This window comes from Dendrobates tinctorius, unplaced genomic scaffold (genome assembly GCF_039654945.1).
Source record: "Dendrobates tinctorius isolate UK_male_01 unplaced genomic scaffold, ASM3965494v1 ptg000070l, whole genome shotgun sequence".
In the NCBI taxonomy this organism is placed as follows: Eukaryota; Metazoa; Chordata; class Amphibia; order Anura; family Dendrobatidae; genus Dendrobates; species Dendrobates tinctorius.
This window is the reverse complement of record NW_027361738.1, coordinates 99542501-99562500: the sequence shown is the minus strand read 5'-3', so window position 1 is coordinate 99562500 and position 20000 is coordinate 99542501. Positions and strand designations below refer to the sequence as shown.

Below are 20000 nucleotides of genomic sequence, written 5' to 3'. Positions count from 1 at the left end.
GTGAGAGAGAGAGAGACCCACACTGTGTATACGTGTGTGAGAGAGAGAGACCCACACTGTGTATACGTGTGTGAGAGAGAGAGACCCACACTGTGTATACGTGTGTGAGAGAGAGACCCACACTGTGTATACGTGTGTGAGAGAGAGAGAGACCCACACTGTGTATACGTGTGTGAGAGAGAGAGAGACCCACACTGTGTATACGTGTGTGAGAGAGAGAGAGACCCACACTGTGTATACGTGTGTGAGAGAGAGAGAGACCCACACTGTGTATACGTGTGTGAGAGAGACCCACACTGTGTATACGTGTGTGTGAGAGAGAGAGACCCACACTGTGTATACGTGTGTGAGAGAGAGAGAGACCCACTGTGTATACGTGTGTGAGAGAGAGAGAGACCCACACTGTGTATACGTGTGTGAGAGAGAGAGAGACCCACACTGTGTATACGTGTGTGAGAGAGACCCACACTGTGTATACGTGTGTGTGAGAGAGAGAGACCCACACTGTGTATACGTGTGTGAGAGAGAGAGAGACCCACACTGTGTATACGTGTGTGAGAGAGAGAGAGACCCACACTGTGTATACGTGTGTGAGAGAGAGAGAGACCCACACTGTGTATACGTGTGTGAGAGAGACCCACACTGTGTATACGTGTGTGTGAGAGAGAGAGACCCACACTGTGTATACGTGTGTGAGAGAGAGAGAGACCCACACTGTGTATACGTGTGTGAGAGAGAGAGAGACCCACACTGTGTATACGTGTGTGAGAGAGAGACCCACACTGTGTATACGTGTGTGAGAGAGAGACCCACACTGTGTATACGTGTGTGAGAGAGAGACCCACACTGTGTATACGTGTGTGAGAGAGAGACCCACACTGTGTATACGTGTGTGAGAGAGAGACCCACACTGTGTATACGTGTGTGAGAGAGAGACCCACACTGTGTATACGTGTGTGAGAGAGAGAGACCCACACTGTGTATACGTGTGTGAGAGAGAGAGAGACCCACACTGTGTATACGTGTGTGAGAGAGAGAGAGACCCACACTGTGTATACGTGTGTGAGAGAGAGAGAGACCCACACTGTGTATACGTGTGTGAGAGAGAGAGAGACCCACACTGTGTATACGTGTGTGAGAGAGAGAGAGACCCACACTGTGTATACGTGTGTGAGAGAGAGAGAGACCCACACTGTGTATACGTGTGTGAGAGAGAGAGAGACCCACACTGTGTATACGTGTGTGAGAGAGAGAGAGACCCACACTGTGTATACGTGTGTGTGAGAGAGAGAGAGACCCACACTGTGTATACGTGTGTGTGAGAGAGAGAGAGACCCACACTGTGTATACGTGTGTGTGAGAGAGAGAGAGACCCACACTGTGTATACGTGTGTGTGAGAGAGAGAGAGACCCACACTGTGTATACGTGTGTGTGAGAGAGAGAGAGACCCACACTGTGTATACGTGTGTGTGAGAGAGAGAGAGAGAGACCCACACTGTGTATACGTGTGTGTGAGAGAGAGAGAGACCCACACTGTGTATACGTGTGTGTGAGAGAGAGAGAGACCCACACTGTGTATACGTGTGTGTGAGAGAGAGAGAGACCCACACTGTGTATACGTGTGTGTGTGAGAGAGAGAGAGACCCACACTGTGTATACGTGTGTGTGAGAGAGAGAGAGACCCACACTGTGTATACGTGTGTGTGAGAGAGAGAGAGACCCACACTGTGTATACGTGTGTGTGAGAGAGAGAGAGACCCACACTGTGTATACGTGTGTGTGAGAGAGAGAGAGACCCACACTGTGTATACGTGTGTGTGAGAGAGAGAGAGACCCACACTGTGTATACGTGTGTGTGAGAGAGAGAGAGACCCACACTGTGTATACGTGTGTGTGAGAGAGAGAGAGACCCACACTGTGTATACGTGTGTGAGAGAGAGAGAGACCCACACTGTGTATACGTGTGTGAGAGAGAGAGAGACCCACACTGTGTATACGTGTGTGAGAGAGAGAGAGAGACCCACACTGTGTATACGTGTGTGAGAGAGACCCACACTGTGTATACGTGTGTGAGAGAGACCCACACTGTGTATACGTGTGTGAGAGAGACCCACACTGTGTATACGTGTGTGAGAGAGACCCACACTGTGTATACGTGTGTGAGAGAGACCCACACTGTGTATACGTGTGTGAGAGAGACCCACACTGTGTATACGTGTGTGAGAGAGACCCACACTGTGTATACGTGTGTGAGAGAGACCCACACTGTGTATACGTGTGTGAGAGAGAGACCCACACTGTGTATACGTGTGTGAGAGAGAGACCCACACTGTGTATACGTGTGTGAGAGAGAGACCCACACTGTGTATACGTGTGTGAGAGAGAGACCCACACTGTGTATACGTGTGTGAGAGAGAGACCCACACTGTGTATACGTGTGTGAGAGAGAGACCCACACTGTGTATACGTGTGTGAGAGAGAGACCCACACTGTGTATACGTGTGTGAGAGAGAGACCCACACTGTGTATACGTGTGTGAGAGAGAGACCCACACTGTGTATACGTGTGTGAGAGAGAGACCCACACTGTGTATACGTGTGTGAGAGAGAGACCCACACTGTGTATACGTGTGTGAGAGAGAGACCCACACTGTGTATACGTGTGTGAGAGAGAGACCCACACTGTGTATACGTGTGTGAGAGAGAGAGAGACCCACACTGTGTATACGTGTGTGAGAGAGAGAGAGACCCACACTGTGTGTGTGTGTGTGTGTGTGTGTGTGTGTGTGTACAGAGAGTGCTGAGCCCCTGACACTGTGTATATGGAATTAGATTAGATACAGCACACAGTATCACACATGGTAGTTTTAGATGCAGCAGTCAGTATCACACGTGGTAGGATTGGATGCATACTCATGACTCCTGGAGATGAAGTTCCCTAGGATGTTTGGGCTGCATACTTGGACATTATACACATTGGGTGCTTTTCTCTCTCCAGGACCGAACATCACTGCATCGTCTCATCTTCTACAGCTGCTGACACTGGACGAGGCCTACACTGCGTCATCTCCCACTGCCATAATGGAGCTGATCGGACGTCAGGAACATTCTACACAGTGACTGTACCAGCAGAATAGTGAGTGCAGCTCTGGGGTATAATACAGGATGTAACTCAGGATCAGTAATGTAATTTATGTACACAGTGACTGCACCAGCAGAATAGTGAGTGCAGCTCTGGAGTATAATACAGGATCATGTGACTCAGGATCAGTAATGTAATGTATGTACACAGTGACTGCACCAGCAGAATAGTGAGTGCAGCTCTGGAGTATAATACAGGATGTAACTCAGGATCAGTAATGTAATGTATGTACACAGTGACTGCACCAGCAGAATAGTGAGCGCAGCTCTGGAGTATAATACAGGATGTAACTCAGGATCAGTAATGTAATGTATGTACACAGTGACTGCACCAGCAGAATAGTGAGTGCAGCTCTGGGGTATAATACAGGATGTAACTCAGGATCAGTAATGTAATGTATGTACACAGTGACTGCACCAGCAGAATAGTGAGTGCAGCTCTGGAGTATAATACAGGATGTAACTCAGGATCAGTAATGTATGGACACAGTGACTGCACCAGCAGAATAGTGAGTGCAGCTCTGGCGTATAATGAAGGACAAAGCTTGGGTTCTGTTTTGATATTCAATCTGATCCTCTTGTTAATAGTGACTGTCTGTGTAATATTGGGGCAGTCAGTTACCCTTTAGTTGATACGTGTGATCTGTTGCTCAGGTTCTGATATATATGTAATGTATGAGATCAGTTGCGCTCCGGCCACCTCCGTAGTTTGTGCTCCTTTTGGGTCAGGATTAGCTCTGAGATGTAAATATCTTGTTTTCGTCTAATCCCTGTATTAATCCCACCGGCCTTCATATAAACACCGATTCTTCCTGTGTAGCACCTTGTGCCTCACTTACTCCTCTGATCTGGCCCCGCCTGCCTCATTTACTCCTCCTGTTTGGCCCTTCGTGCCTCATTTACTCCTCCCATCCGGAACCTCGTGCCTCATTTATTTCTCCCGTCCGGCCCCTCGCTCCTCATTTACTCCTCCCGTCCGGCCCCTCGTGCCTCATTTACTCCTCCCATCCGGCCCCTCGTGCCTCATTTACTCCTCCCGTCCGGCCCCTCGTGCCTCCTTTACTCCTCCCGTCCGGAACCTCGTGCCTCATTTACTCCTCCCGTCCGGAACCTCGTGCCTCATTTACTCCTCCCGTCCAGAACCTCGTGGCTCATTTACTCCTCCCGTCCGGAACCTCGTGGCTCATTTACTCCTCCCGTCCGGAACCTCGTGGCTCATTTACTCCTCCCGTCCGGAACCTCGTGCCTCATTTACTCCTCCCGTCCGGAACCTCGTGCCTCATTTACTCCTCCCGTCCGGAACCTCGTGCCTCATTTACTCCTCCCGTCCGGCCCCCCGTGCCTCATTTACTCCTCCCGTCCGGCCCCCCGTGCCTCATTTACTCCTCCCGTCCGGCCCCCCGTGCCTCATTTACTCCTCCCGTCCGGCCCCCCGTGCCTCATTTACTCCTCCCGTCCGGCCCCCCGTGCCTCATTTACTCCTCCCGTCCGGCCCCCCGTGCCTCATTTACTCCTCCCGTCCGGCCCCCCGTGCCTCATTTACTCCTCCCGTCCGGCCCCCCGTGCCTCATTTACTCCTCCCGTCCGGCCCCCCGTGCCTCATTTACTCCTCCCGTCCGTCCACCCGTGCCTCATTTACTCCTCCCGTCCGTCCCCCCCGTGCCTCCTCCTCCCGTCCGTCCCCCCGTGCCTCATTTACTCCTCCCGTCCGTCCCCCCGTGCCTCATTTACTCCTCCCGTCCGGCCCCTCGTGCCTCATTTACTCCTCCCGTCCGGCCCCTCGTGCCTCATTTACTCCTCCCGTCCGGACTCTCGTGCCTCATTTACTCCTCCCGTCCGGCCCCTCGTGCCTCATTTACTCCTCCCGTCCGGACCCTCGTGCCTCATTTACTCCTCCCGTCCGGACCCCCGTGCCTCATTTACTCCTCCCGTCCGGCCCCCCGTGCCTCATTTACTCCTCCCGTCCGGCCCCCCGTGCCTCATTTACTCCTCCCGTCCGGCCCCCCGTGCCTCATTTACTCCTCCCGTCCGGCCCCCCGTGCCTCATTTACTCCTCCCGTCCGGCCCCCGTGCCTCATTTACTCCTCCCGTCCGCCCCCCGTGCCTCATTTACTCCTCCCGTCCGGCCCCCCGTGCCTCATTTACTCCTCCCGTCCGTCCCCCCGTGCCTCATTTACTCCTCCCGTCCGTCCCCCCGTGCCTCTTTTACTCCTCCCGTCCGTCCCCCCGTGCCTCATTTACTCCTCCCGTCCGTCCCCCCGTGCCTCATTTACTCCTCCCGTCCGTCCCCCCGTGCCTCATTTACTCCTCCCGTCCGGCCCCCCGTGCCTCATTTACTCCTCCCGTCCGGCCCCTCGTGCCTCATTTACTCCTCCCGTCCGGCCCCTCGTGCCTCATTTACTCCTCCCGTCCGGACTCTCGTGCCTCATTTACTCCTCCCGTCCGGCCCCTCGTGCCTCATTTACTCCTCCCGTCCGGCCCCTCGTGCCTCATTTACTCCTCCCGTCCGGACCCTCGTGCCTCATTTACTCCTCCCGTCCGGACCCTCGTGCTTTGCTGCTGAAGCTGCCCCCTCTGCCCTCACCTCTGTGTCCTACCCCCACATAATGACACCTTTTACCCAATTATCTGTGATTCCTTCATTTGTCCCTTTAACCCTCGCTGTGCTGCTCCACCTGTGCCCGTCATGGAGGCGTCCTGTGGTTGGAACCTCGGCAGCAGCACGTCTCTGGGGGGGCTGCACACAGACCGGTACCCCCCTTCGTCCCCATAAGACGGAGCCTGTGATGCTTCCCAGCTGGGAATCCCTTCTGTCTGACAGCGGAGGGGGAGGACGGTGAGGAGGAGGAGGAGCAGCGGCATCAACATGCAAGACCAGGCACAACACCATCCGTCTCCTCCAGCATCCCCTGCTGCCTCCTCTCCTAATAAGGGGATGCCTTCTGGAGGAGACGGCCCCGGCTCCCTGCCAGCCCCACACTACAGCACGCGTCCTGCGCCCTGCCAGACGAGAGCAGCGTAGTCACCGACCAGGGGGCGCCCGAGCAGGTGGCAGAAAAATACACCCCGTCACCCGGATCTCAGGGCTCCGACCTCCCTTCCGTGCACGTTCACCACCGATTCCCGCCTTCTCCAACAAAGGATCATGGGATAATAGCGCCGACAGCACCCAAGGCCACTGGGATATCTCCATCGGCGCCACTGTTCAGATGGCGTGCTGGAACGCATGGGCTTCATCCACCTGAAGACCACCCTGCAGGACGGAACAAGTGTGCCAGGCTCTGGACGGTCGCCTGCATCCGCTCTTCTGGAAGTTTCCTGGACAGCGTCTCGCGTGGCCGTTGCCCCTGTGGCCAGAAGTCATAACCTTCATGATATCTTAGGGTGGACACCTGACATCCCTTAGAGGGTCGTGCCGACAGGTTCATTTCATTTCCTTTGTGTGCCTCCACAACCAATACCAGTAAGCGATACCCTACAGGTGACGGTAGGGGCACCGGGGCCTGTGGTTACCTTGTGCCTGTGCCCTGTGGACCCTTACTGTGGACCACGCCGTGTGCGAGGAGGGTGAGGGTCCTGCTAATAATAGGAGCAGATAAGTGTCAGCCGCTGTTCCCAGCATGACTTCCAGCTCCAGGGATGAACACGCTGCCAGCCCTGACTTCCATTGTCTGACTATACTGCTGGCTGAGGCTTGAAAGGGTTAACAGCGCCCCCACCCAGGCACACGTGCAGATGAGACCCCGTGATTGGCATTGAGAGTCCGCGGCTGATTTAAGTACAGGTGCCGGGCGGCAGAAGGTGCATGGGCACTGCCCGGCATTAAAGGATTGTCTCCTAGATCCTCCCCATATATTATCCGGCCCCAGGTGAGAGATTAGCAGTCACCAATGAGCCGCAAGAAGACCACGGGCATTGGGTAGCTGCACGGCCGGAGCTTCGCACTCTGGTAATATCAGTCTCTCCATACACGGAGCTTGGGACACTTCTCCCCCGTAGCACCGTGGACTTTACTTTGTCTCTGCCCCGTGGCACTGTGATCCTTACTTTGTCTCTTCCCCCGTGGCACCGTGAAACTCAACGTTAGCTCTGGCCCGTGGCACCGGAGACCTCTATGTTCCCCTTTGTTGGATCTACTTTGAATCGGACTTGGACATTGTACGTGTTGTTTTAGGGGTCACACGTGCCACCAACCTTCATGTGATCGGCAAGGAAGAGGATAGACAGCAGCAGCCACTCATGGGATAAGGATGCCTGTCCGAAGAGGTCACGTCGCCCCTCAGAACACCTTCCTGGACACCATCATACGGAAATTCGAAGGACAAAGTAAGAAATGGATTCTTGCTGGGTTTCATCATAAGATGTTCATGTGTACGGGGTCCCTACATGTGATGTACCCATAGCTAACCATGTATAACGGGTCCGTGGATCCCTATATTTGATTTACCCATAGCTAATCATCTGTACAGGTTCCCTACATGTCAAGTATCCATAGCCAACCATGTATACAGGGTCCCTACATGTGATGTATCCATAGCCAACCATGTATACAGGGTCCCTACATGTGATGTACCTATAGCCAACCATGTATACAGGGTCCCTACATGTGATGTATCCATAGCCAACCATGTATACAGGGTCCCTACATGTGATGTACCTATAGCCAACCATGTATAACGGGTCCCTACATGTGATGTACCTATAGCTAATCCTCTGTACGGGGTCCCTACATGTGATGTATCCATAGCCAACCATGTATACAGGGTCCCTACATGTGATGTACCTATAGCCGACCATGTATACAGGGTCCCTACATGTGATGTATCCATAGCCAACCATGTATACAGGGTTCCCTACATGTGATGTACCTATAGCCAACCATGTATACAGGGTCCCTACATGTGATGTATCCATAGCCAACCATGTATACAGGGTCCCTACATGTGATGTACCTATAGCCAACCATGTATACAGGGTCCCTACATGTGATGTATCCATAGCCAACCATGTATACAGGGTCCCTACATGTGATGTACCTATAGCCAACCATGTATAACGGGTCCCTACATGTGATGTACCTATAGCTAATCCTCTGTACGGGGTCCCTACATGTGATGTATCCATAGCCAACCATGTATACAGGGTCCCTACATGTGATGTACCTATAGCCGACCATGTATACAGGGTCCCTACATGTGATGTATCCATAGCCAACCATGTATACAGGGTTCCCTACATGTGATGTACCTATAGCCAACCATGTATACAGGGTCCCTACATGTGATGTATCCATAGCCAACCATGTATACAGGGTCCCTACATGTGATGTACCTATAGCCAACCATGTATAACGGGTCCCTACATGTGATGTACCTATAGCTAATCCTCTGTACAGGGTCCCTACATGTGATGTATCCATAGCCAACCATGTATACAGGGTCCCTACATGTGATGTACCTATAGCCAACCATGTATAACGGGTCCCTACATGTGATGTATCTATAGCTAATCCTCTGTACAGGGTCCCTACATGTGATGTACCTATAGCCAACCATGTATAACGGGTCCCTACATGTGATGTACCTATAGCTAATCCTCTGTACGGGGTCCCTACATGTGATGTATCCATAGCCAACCATGTATACAGGGTCCCTACATGTGATGTACCTATAGCCAACCATGTATACAGGGTCCCTACATGTGATGTATCCATAGCCAACCATGTATACAGGGTCCCTACATGTGATGTACCTATAGCCGACCATGTATAACGGGTCGGTGGGTCCCTTCATGTGATGTACCCATAGCTAACCATCTGTACGGGGTCCCTACATGTACTGTACCCATAGCTGACCATGTAGACGGCGTCCCTACATGTGATGTACCCATAGCCAACCATGTAGACGGCGTCCCTGTATGTGATGTACCCATAGCCGACCATGTAGACGGGGTCCCTACATGTGATGTACATGGAGCCTTCAGGAGTCCCCTGATCTCCTGAAATTATTTATGGTGTTACATAGGACTGCAGGTGACATCTACTACATTATCTGTACTTAGAGAGTAATCACTGTGTTTTCTGTGGTGTTACATAGGACTGCAGGTGACATCTAGTAGAGTGTTCTGCTCTGTCGGACTTTTAGTTGGTTCCCATTGTTTCGGTCGTCCTTTTACCAGATAGACTAGGGCACATGTGACGAGTGCAGCCCTGATGTCGGCGTTTTATAACGTGTACTGTCCCTTTAATTAGCACAGTCACAATGTGTGAAGCTGTGTATATAGCGGGGTACTTTGCGCTCTGGCTTTTCTCAGCGGGGTCTCTAAAGAAAAAACATTAGCGCTTACCGTAGAAACCAATCAGATGGCTCCTTTCACTTTCTAAGCCTCTTTAGCGGTCGTTCGTCTGCTTTGTGGCTTCTTTCCATCGCAGAAGGTTTTGTAAATCCCCATCTCCCTCTGCTCCTGCCCTGTAATATTTGGATACAAGTCCTGCTTCACATCATCCCTGTATCCAACGTGGACTTATTGTCTCCAGATCCTGGACATCAGACATGTGATCTGCACTGATACATTGTAACAAGTAGGGAGCCGTGTGGCGGCTGCTGGGTTCCGCTGAACTGTCACATTGTAACAAACCTCAGATCTCATTATGCTGTTTATAATTCTTCAGATCAGACGACACTGGGTTTGGTGAAGGCCTGGAGAGCCCGACGCTGTACAGTTTGGTGGAGGGATAGTTCAGTTAGTATCAGTTCCCACACTCTCTACACCTGACAGGTCAGGGATACAGCATGGTTAGGTTATAAAAAAAAAAAAAAGTAGCCCAAGCTCTGAACATGTTGTAGAGCACTCTATTCAAGGAGAGCATTAATTAGAGAAGCAGCCAACAGGCCTACGGTCACTAGAAGAGCTGCAGCAATCCACAGCTCAGGGGGGACAATATGTCCACAGGAGAACTATTAGTTGTTCTCCACAAATCTGTCCTTTATGCAAGAGCAGCAAGAGGAAAGACATTTTCCAAAGCCATAAGAAGTCCTGTTCAGTGCAGTTTGCAAAAAAGCCATGTAGGGGACTCGGCGAGCATGTGGCAGAAGGTGCTCTGGTCCAATGAGACCAAAGGAGAACTTTGCGGCCCAAATGTAAAACGCTATGTGTGGTGAAAAACTAACACCCTGTAAACACCTTCCCCACCGTCACACATGGTGGTGGCAGCATCATGTTGTGGGGAGGCTTTTTTTCAGCAGGGGCAGGGAAGCTGCTCAGAAGTGATGGGAAGATGGATGCAGCTAAATACAGGGCAATCCTGGAGGCAAACCTGTTAGCGGTTGCAAAAGAATGGAGACTGGGGTGTAGGTTCACCTTCCAGCAGGACCTCGACCCTCAACATCCTGCCAGAGCCACAATGGAGGGTTTAGATCAGAGCATATTCCTGTGTACGAAGGGCCCAGTCACAGTACAGACCAAAATCCCAGAGAATCTGTGACAAGACGTGAAAATGCAAGTGTCCTGTGACAAGACGTGAAAATGCAAGTGTGCAAAGGACAGGGGGCGTAGACATATGCACATGGATGTGCCTTTAGGAGTTTGGGGGAATTATGGTTTGTACTGGTTGTCACCCAGCTTTCCCAGAATCGGATATGACCAGGAAGAAGCAAAAGGGACAATGTGACCGAGGCAGGACTTATATTTTCTGGAGATTGTATGGGGGACATGCTCTTGACTTGGGGGAGAGTGACTGGAAATAGATATTTACCGGTACTTGTCAAGATAGGGGAGAGTCACATGAGATAACGCTGCGTCACATCAGACGTGTCATGTGACAAATGGATAACGGCGTGTCAAGGGAGATAATGAAGCGTCATGTGAAACGTTGCGTATTGTCTGGTGCTCCTGTATATATACACTGCACAGTACCACTCCTCCTGTATACTGTATATACACTGCACAGTACCACTCCTCCTGTATATATACACTGCACAGTACCACTCCTCCTGTATATATACACTGCACAGTACCACTCCTCCTGTATATATACACTGCTCAGTACCACTCCTCCTGTGTATATATATACACTGCACAGTACCACTCCTCCTGTTTATATACACTGCACAGTACCACTCCTCCTGTATATATACACTGCACAGTACCACTCCTCCTGTATATATACACTGCACAGTACCACTCCTCCTGTATATATACACTGCACAGTACCACTCCTCCTGTATATATACACTGCACATTACCACTCCTCCTGTATACATACACTGCACAGTACCACTCCTCCTGTATATATACACTGCACAGTACCACTCCTCCTGTATATATACACTGCACAGTATCACTCCTCCTGTATATATTCACTGCACAGTACCACTCCTCCTGTCCTGTATATATATACTGTGCACAGTACCACCTCTCCTGTATATATACACAGTACCACCTCTCCTGTATATATACACTGCACAGTACCGCTCCTCCTGTATATATACACTGCACAGCACCGCTCCTCCTGTATATTGTATATATACACTGCACAGTACCACTCCTCCTGTATATATACACTGCACAGTACCACTCCTCACACACATATATATATATATATATACACACTGCACAGTACCACTCATCCTGTTTATATACACTACACAGTACCACGTCTCCTGTCCTGTATATATACACTGCACAGTACCACTCCTCCTGTATATGTACACTGCACAGTACCACTCCTCCTGTATATATACACTGCACAGTACCACTCCTCCTGTCCTGTATATATACACTGCACAGTACCATTCCTCCTGTCCTGTATATATACACTGCACAGTACCATTCCTCCTGTATATATACACTGCACAGTACCACTCCTCCTGTATATATACACTGCACAGTAACACTCCTCCTGTATATATACACTGCACAGTACCACTCCTCCTGTATATATACACTGCACAGAACCACTCCTCCTGTCCTGTATATATACACTGCACAGTACCACTCCTCCTGTCCTGTATATATACACTGCACAGTACCATTCCTCCTGTATATATACACTGCACAGTACCACTCCTCCTGTATATATACACTGCACAGTACCACTCCTCCTGTATATATACACTGCACAGTACCACGTCTCCTGTCCTGTATATATACACTGCACAGTACCACTCCTCCTGTATATGTACACTGCACAGTACCACTCCTCCTGTATATATACACTGCACAGTACCACTCCTCCTGTATATATACACTGCACAGTACCACTCGACCTGTTTATATACACTGCACAGTACCACCTCTCCTGTCCTGTATATATACACTGCACAGTACTATTCCTCCTGTATATATACACTGCACAGTACCACTCCTCCTGCATATATACACTGCACAGTACCACTCCTCCTGTATATATATACACTGCACAGTACCACTCGACCTGTATATATACACTGCACAGTACCACTCGACCTGTGTATATATACACTGCACAGTACCACTCCTCCTGTATATATACACTGCACAGTACCACTCCTCCTGTTTATATACACTGCACAGTACCACCTCTCCTGTCCTGTATATATACACTGCACAGTACCACTACTCCTGTATATGTACACTGCACAGTACCACTCCTCCTGTATATATACACTGCACAGTACCACTCCTCCTGTCCTGTATATATACACTGTGCACAGTACCACCTCTCCTGTATATATACACAGTACCACCTCTCCTGTATATATACACTGCACAGCACCGCTTCTCCTGTATATATACACTGCACAGTACCACTCCTCCTGTATATATACACTGCACAGTACCACTCCTCCTGTCCTGTATATACACACTGCACAGCACCACTCCTCCTGTATATATACACTGCACAGTACCATTCCTCCTGTATATATACACTGCACAGTACCATTCCTCCTGTATATATACACTGCACAGTACCACTCCTCCTGTATATATACACTGCACAGTACCACTCCTCCTGTATATATACACTGCACAGTACCACTCGACCTGTATATATACACTGCACAGTACCACTCGACCTGTTTATATACACTGCACAGTACCACCTCTCCTGTCCTGTATATATACACTGCACAGTACCACTCCTCCTGTATATACACTGCACAGTACCACTCCTCCTGTATATATACACTGCACAGTACCACTCCTCCTGTATATATACACTGCACAGTACCACTCCTCCTGTATATATACACTGCACAGTACCACTCCTCCTGTATATATACACTGCACAGTACCACTCCTCCTGTATATATACACTGCACAGTACCACTCCTCCTGTATATATACACTGCACAGTACCACTCCTCCTGTATATATACACTGCACAGTACCACTCCTCCTGTATATATACACTGCACAGTACCACTCGACCTGTATATATACACTGCACAGTACCACCTCTCCTGTCCTGTATATATACACTGCACAGTACTATTCCTCCTGTATATATACTGCACAGTACCACTCCTCCTGTATATATACACTGCACAGTACCACTCCTCCTGTATATATACACTGCACAGTACCACTCCTGTATATATACACTGCACAGTACCACTCGACCTGTATATATACACTGCACAGTACCACTCGACCTGTATATATACACTGCACAGTACCACTCGACCTGTATATATACACTGCACAGTACCACTACTCCTGTATATATACACTGCACAGTACCACTCCTCCTGTATATGTACACTGCACAGTACCACTCGACCTGTATATATACACTGCACAGTACCACTCCTCCTGTATATATACACTGCACAGTACCACTCCTCCTGTATATATACACTGCACAGTACCACTCCTCCTGTATATATACACTGCACAGTACCACTCCTCCTGTATATATACACTGCACAGTACCACTCCTCCTGTCCTGTATATATACACTGCACAGTACCACTCCTCCTGTATACAGTCATATGTTAAAGTTTGGGCACCCCTATTAATGTTAACCTTTTTTCTTTATAACAATTTTGGATTTTGCAACAGCTATTTCAGTTTCATATATCTAATAACTGATGGACTCAGTTATATTTCTGGATTCAAATGAGGTTTATTGTACTAACAGAAAATGTGCAATCTGCATTTAAACAAAATTTGACCGGTGCAAAAGTATGGGCACCCTTATCATTTTCTTGATTTGAACACTCCTAACTACTTTTTACTGACTTCCTGAAGCACTAAATTGGTTTTGTAACCTCATTGAGCTTTGAACTTCATAGCCAGGTGTATCAAATCATGAGAAAAGGTATTTAAAGTGGCCACTTACAAGTAGTTCTCCTATTTGATTCTCCTATGAAGAGTGGCATCATGGGCTCCTCAAAACAACTCTCAAATGATCTGAAAACAAAGATTATTCAACATAGCTTTTCAGGGGAAGGATACAAAAAGTTGTCTCAGAGATTTAACCTGTCAGTTTCCACTGTGAGGAACATAGTAAGGAAATGGAAGAACACAGGTACAGTTCTTGTTAAGCCCAGAAGTGGCAGAAAAATATCAGAAAGGCAGAGAAGAATGGTGAGAACAGTCAAGGACAATCCACAGACCACCTCCAAAGACCTGCAGCATGATATTTGTATTGTCCGCTTATATACGTATACATGGTTATTAGATCGCCCCTCAGTAGTCTTTTTTCTAGACTAAATAATCCTAATTTTGCTAATCTCTCTGGGTATTGTAGTTCCCCCATCCCCTTTATTAATTTTGTTGCCCTCCTTTGTACCCGCTCTAGTTCCATTATATCCTTCCTGAGCACCGGTGCCCAAAACTGTACACAGTACTCCATGTGCGGTCTAACCAGGGATTTGTACAGAGGCAGTATAATGCTCTCATCATGTGTATCCAGACCTCTTTTAATGCACCCCATGATCCTGTTTGCCTTGGCAGCCGCTGCCTGGCACTGGCTGCTCCAGGTAAGTTTATCATTAACTAGGATCCCCAAGTCCTTCTCCATGTCAGATTTACCCAGAGGTTTATCGTTCAGTGTGTAATGGTGATATTGATTCCTTCTTCCCATGGGTATAACCTTACATTTATCATTGTTAAACCCCATCTGCCACCTTTCGGCCCAAGTTCCCAACTTATCCAGATCCATCTGTAGCAGAATACTATCTTCTCTTGTACTGACTGCTTTACATAGTTTTGTATCATCTGCAAATACCGATATTTTACTGTGTAAACCTTCTACCAGATCGTTAATAAATATGTTGAAGAGAAGAGGTCCCAACACCGACCCCTGCGGTCCCCACTGGTCACAGAGACCCAGTTAGAGAATATACCATTTATAAACCGCCCTCTGCTTTCTATCACTAAGCCAGTTACTTACCCATTTACACACATTTTCCCCCAGACCCAGCATTCTCATTTTGTGTACCAACCTCTTGTGTGGCACGGTATCAAACGCTTTGGAAAAATCAAGATCTACCACGTCCAGTGACTCACCTTGGTCCAGTTTGGTTCAGTTTTTCCTTTTTAATAAATTTGTAAAAATTTCTACATTTCTGTTTTCTTTTTTTCAGTCAAGATGGCGTGCGGAGTGTACATTAAGGAGAAAAACTATGAAATTTTTTGAATTTACCAAATTGCTGCAATGAAACAAAGAGTGAAAAATATAGAGGGATCGGAATCATAGAATCGTAGAGTTGAAAGGGACCTCCTGGGTCTTCTGGTCCAACCCCCTGCTCAAAGCAGGACTGACAGGATTATCCCAGACAGATGTCTGTCCAGCCTCTGTTTGAAGACTTATATTGAAGGAGAACTCACCACCTCTCGTGGCAGCCTGTTCCACTCATTGATCACTCTAACTGTCAAAAAGTTTTTTCTAATATCTAATCTGTGTCTCCTCCCATTCAGTTTCATCCCATTGCTTCTAGTCTTTCCTTGTGCAAATGAGAATAAAGATGATCCTTCTACAATGTGACAGCCCTTGAGATATTTGTAGACAGCTATTAAGTCTCCTCTAAGTCTTCTCTTCTGCAAGCTAAACATTCCCAAATCCTGCAACCTTTCCTCATAAGACAGGGTTTGCAGAACGGTCACCAATCTGGTCGCTCTTTTCTGAACTTGCTCCAGTCTGATGTCTTTTTTAAAATGTGGTGCCCAAAACTGGACACAGTATTTCAGTTGAGGTCTGACCAAAGAGGAGTAGAGGGCAATAATGACTTCGGATTTCTGGCTCTGCACAGCAGGAATCCAGAGCCGTACATTCAGCGGTCTCCCATTCCGCTCCGACCGCTCAGAGCCCTGCTCAGCAATCACGGTGAGCCAGGCATGCTGCTCAGACTTGTTCTGTGAGCCTGGATGTTGCTGCCACCTCTGGTGCAGCAATGGTAGCGCAACCTGCTCAGCAGGGAACCGCTCCGTGCTACTGGGCATGCCCGCAACTTGACCTCTAACTGGAGAGCAGAGGTCACGTGCTCAGGTCCTGCGTCGGATCTGATTGGTTCCTTCCAGGGTACTGGAAGGTCCCGGAAGCGCATGGCTATAAAAAGCCTGCATGGCGGCTCGGCCATGCGCTAGTGTAGCATATTATGCTGTGTGTGTATGGTGATGGATGCTTGGACTGGTGACTGACTTATTAAGAAATCCCTTCCCTCTGATAATACGAATGGTGACAGAGTGTTGGTTCTTCAGCGCCAGATTGTGGCAAGCTACACGCCACTGTACCTCCTGCACTGCACACTAGCGTCCGACTATGTCCGGCATTCCGGCGCCGTCTTGCAGCGGCTATAGTTACTGCCGTGCTGCGGCAGCAGCATCCATTGGCGGTTGCGGCTGCAACGCCACTCGCTGGTCATCCTGTGAGGCTAACAGGGCCAGCGTCCTTACATTCTTTATTGTAAGGCGACTCTGTGTCTTAACAGAGCCGCTCTTAGCGTTCGGGTGACGTTAACCCGAGCGCAGTACTTTACCTTTTGGTGCATCTGCCATTGTCCAGCAGCGGTCTTACCATCTACCGCATGGTGGACCCCGGGCGGCGAACGCACCTCCTATTTATATCTGGTGCGTTCCGCCGACCCTAACATCTACAATGTGACAGCCCTGCAGATATTTGTATACAGCTATTAAGTCTCCTCTCAGTTTTCTCTTTGCATTGGGTACAGAATATTTTCCGTACCCACTGTATACACTGCACAGTACCACTCCTCCTGTCCTGTATATATACACTGCACAGCACCACTCCTCCTGTAAATATACACTGCACAGTACCACTCCTCCTGTCCTTTATATATACACTGCACAGCACCACTCCTCCTGTATATATACACTGCACAGCACCACTCCTCCTGTCCTGTATATATACACTGCACAGCACCACTCCTCCTGTATATATACACTGCACAGTACCACTCCTCCTGTCCTGTATATACACTGCACAGTACCACTCCTCCTGTCCTGTGTATATATACACTGTACAGTACCACTCCTCCTGTCCTGTATATATACACTGCACAGTACCACTCCTCCTGTATATACACACTGCACAGTACCACTCCTCCTGTCCTGTATATATACACTGCTCATTACCACTCCTCCTGTCCTGTATATATACACTGCACAGTACCACTCCTCCTGTCCTGTATATATACACTGCACAGTACCACTCCTCCTGTCCTGTATATATACACTGCACAGCACCACTCCTCCTGTCCTGTATACATACACTGCACAGCACCACTCCTCCTGTCCTGTTTACTGGGTGTAATTCTCAGTATCTGTATTATTCTGTATGTTGTAAAGTGCCTTTGGGAGGCATAGTGGATGAGAGATATGTGTGACCGAGGTGCATGTCCTCTGTGATATAAACCGGGAGTAATGCTCTAGTACACATAGTACTAGAAGGGATTAAGCCATGTTGGGTCCAGCTCTAATTGTGAGCAGCTGAAGATTTAGGGCTAGTAGGCTGCTCAGCCACCATATCTCCAACCTGGGAGTCTGTTTGTTTGACACATGGCATGTGTGACTGGAGGTAAGAAGACCTCTTGTGTGAGGTCTCCAGACTGAGCCGGTATGCTGGATGCTATCCAGCCTGTGTGTCCTGGACTGTCTCTAAAAGTGACTTTGTTGGAACTGTTTATTTTGTTTTGCCTGCACTGATAGGCCGTTTATTTTCCTTTGCTTGTGGCTGGTTTATGAAGCTTCAGTAAGCCAGCCTGGACTTTTAAATGTAAACAGTTTCTGTATTACCTTATCACGCACCCAAGCATTCCCACAATTGGCGTTAGAAGTGCAGGCAGCGTTCCGAGGAAATGTGTGACTGCTACAGAGGTACTACATGTCCTGGGTTAAGGCGGCCTTAAGCTAGCAAGCAAGCAACGTCAGTCAGCATGGAGGACCTGATTGAACACCTCATACAAGGCCAGCAGCAGAACCAGCAACAAATACAGCAGCACCAGCAACAGCAGTAACATCTGGCACAACAGGAGACAAGTAAGCTGGTTATGCAACAGCACCGAGAGCAGCACCAGCTCCCAGCAGCACCAGCTCCCAGCAGCACCAGCAACAGCACCAAGAGCATCAGCAGATTGAATTACTCACAGAGGTGGTTCATGGCATGGTGGCAGCTTTGACTCCATGTTCAGCTGATGATTTTTGCATCCAGAAGGCTGTAAGGAGAGCTCTGCAGAAAATGACTGAGATTGAGGACTTTGAGGCCTTTTTGTCTGTTTTTGAAAGTTCATGTCAGTGCAGACAGCGTGATGTCATAATATCAAAACTCCACCCAATGTTCCCTGCCCTGTACTGGCCATAGGTTTTAAGCAGCCCGCACCCTGTCTGAGTAAGTGGTGGAGCTAGGAGCCAATGACTCTCCTCTACAGTTGCAAAACAGAAGCCGCGGAGACACCATCACATGTTTCTCAACGCAAGCAATGACCAGCCAGGTCTTTCCCCGGGAAGGAACAACCACGGGAAGGGCAGTCTCCAATGAAGGAAACCACCTATGCCAAAACATGGTATGCATCCACAGACAGCTGTTTCGGGGTATTGCCCCTCATCAGTGTGGAGTAGGAAACTGGCTGGTAGGAGCAATGCCTAGTAAAAGACTGTAGAATTGCGCTCTAGAATCACTAAGTTGAGAAACGTGATGGTGTCTCCGCAGTGTTGGATGTTGATCTCCATGAGTTCATTCATCCTCATTTTTCTCCTCTACAGTTATCATAAACGGTTTCCTGAGAATGCAGATACTCCTGAAAGTGTTAGTGTCCACTGTGAACCTGCCCTGTATACCAGCCGTGCCTGCCAGTACATACCGTGTCCACTTGTGTGTCAGCCGAGTCTGCCAGTACCTGTCCATCACCTGCCTGTTCCTGCCTGTGCCATCCATTCCTGGCTGTTTCAGCTTTCTACCCCTTTGTGGGTTAGCTGTCATGTGTCCGGGGTCTGTCCTGGAGTAAAACAAGGAGTCCATCTGAAGCCAAGTCTAACCCCACCATCAGGGGCTCTAGCGAAAAGTCAGGTGTTCACCTAGTCTTGTCCCTCCAGGCTCTCCTCGGTCCCTCCAGGCTCACCTCTGCTACATTAAGGATGGGGCTGTAGACTTTCGTTCACTGGGTAACAAAGCCTGATCTGTAGACCTCTGGGGGTCCCAACAGTCCGATCCTCAGTGATCAGTAAGTTATCCCCTTTACAGTTGATAGAAGATAATTTGTTTTCACCGGATAAGCCCCTTAAAGGGAACCTTTCAGAACTTAAATGATCATGTAGCCCTTTAAAAGATAAGTTAGTTGATCCTTTTATGACCCAAAAATGTTACACCGACAGCGAGAAATCGCTTTTTGAAGTTGTCTCTGGAAGTGCATTGGCGT

General features: G+C 48.9%; 1 protein-coding gene across 3 annotated transcripts in view; it reads left to right on the top strand.

The window, feature by feature from the left end:
- Window positions 1-20000, top strand: part of KCNH2 (potassium voltage-gated channel subfamily H member 2) — a 316360-nt gene that overhangs the window by 12878 nt on the left and 283482 nt on the right. The window contains exons 2-3 of one of the 3 annotated variants that reach the window (XM_073582209.1): window positions 2999-3136; window positions 7316-7467. In XM_073582209.1, the coding sequence (XP_073438310.1) occupies window positions 7392-7467 (76 nt within the window). In that variant the 5' untranslated portion in view covers window positions 2999-3136; window positions 7316-7391. Of the gene's footprint in view, window positions 1-2998; window positions 3137-5977; window positions 7468-20000 lie in introns of those variants that run through there. The other 2 variants (XM_073582210.1, XM_073582208.1) reach the window with 2 other exon arrangements.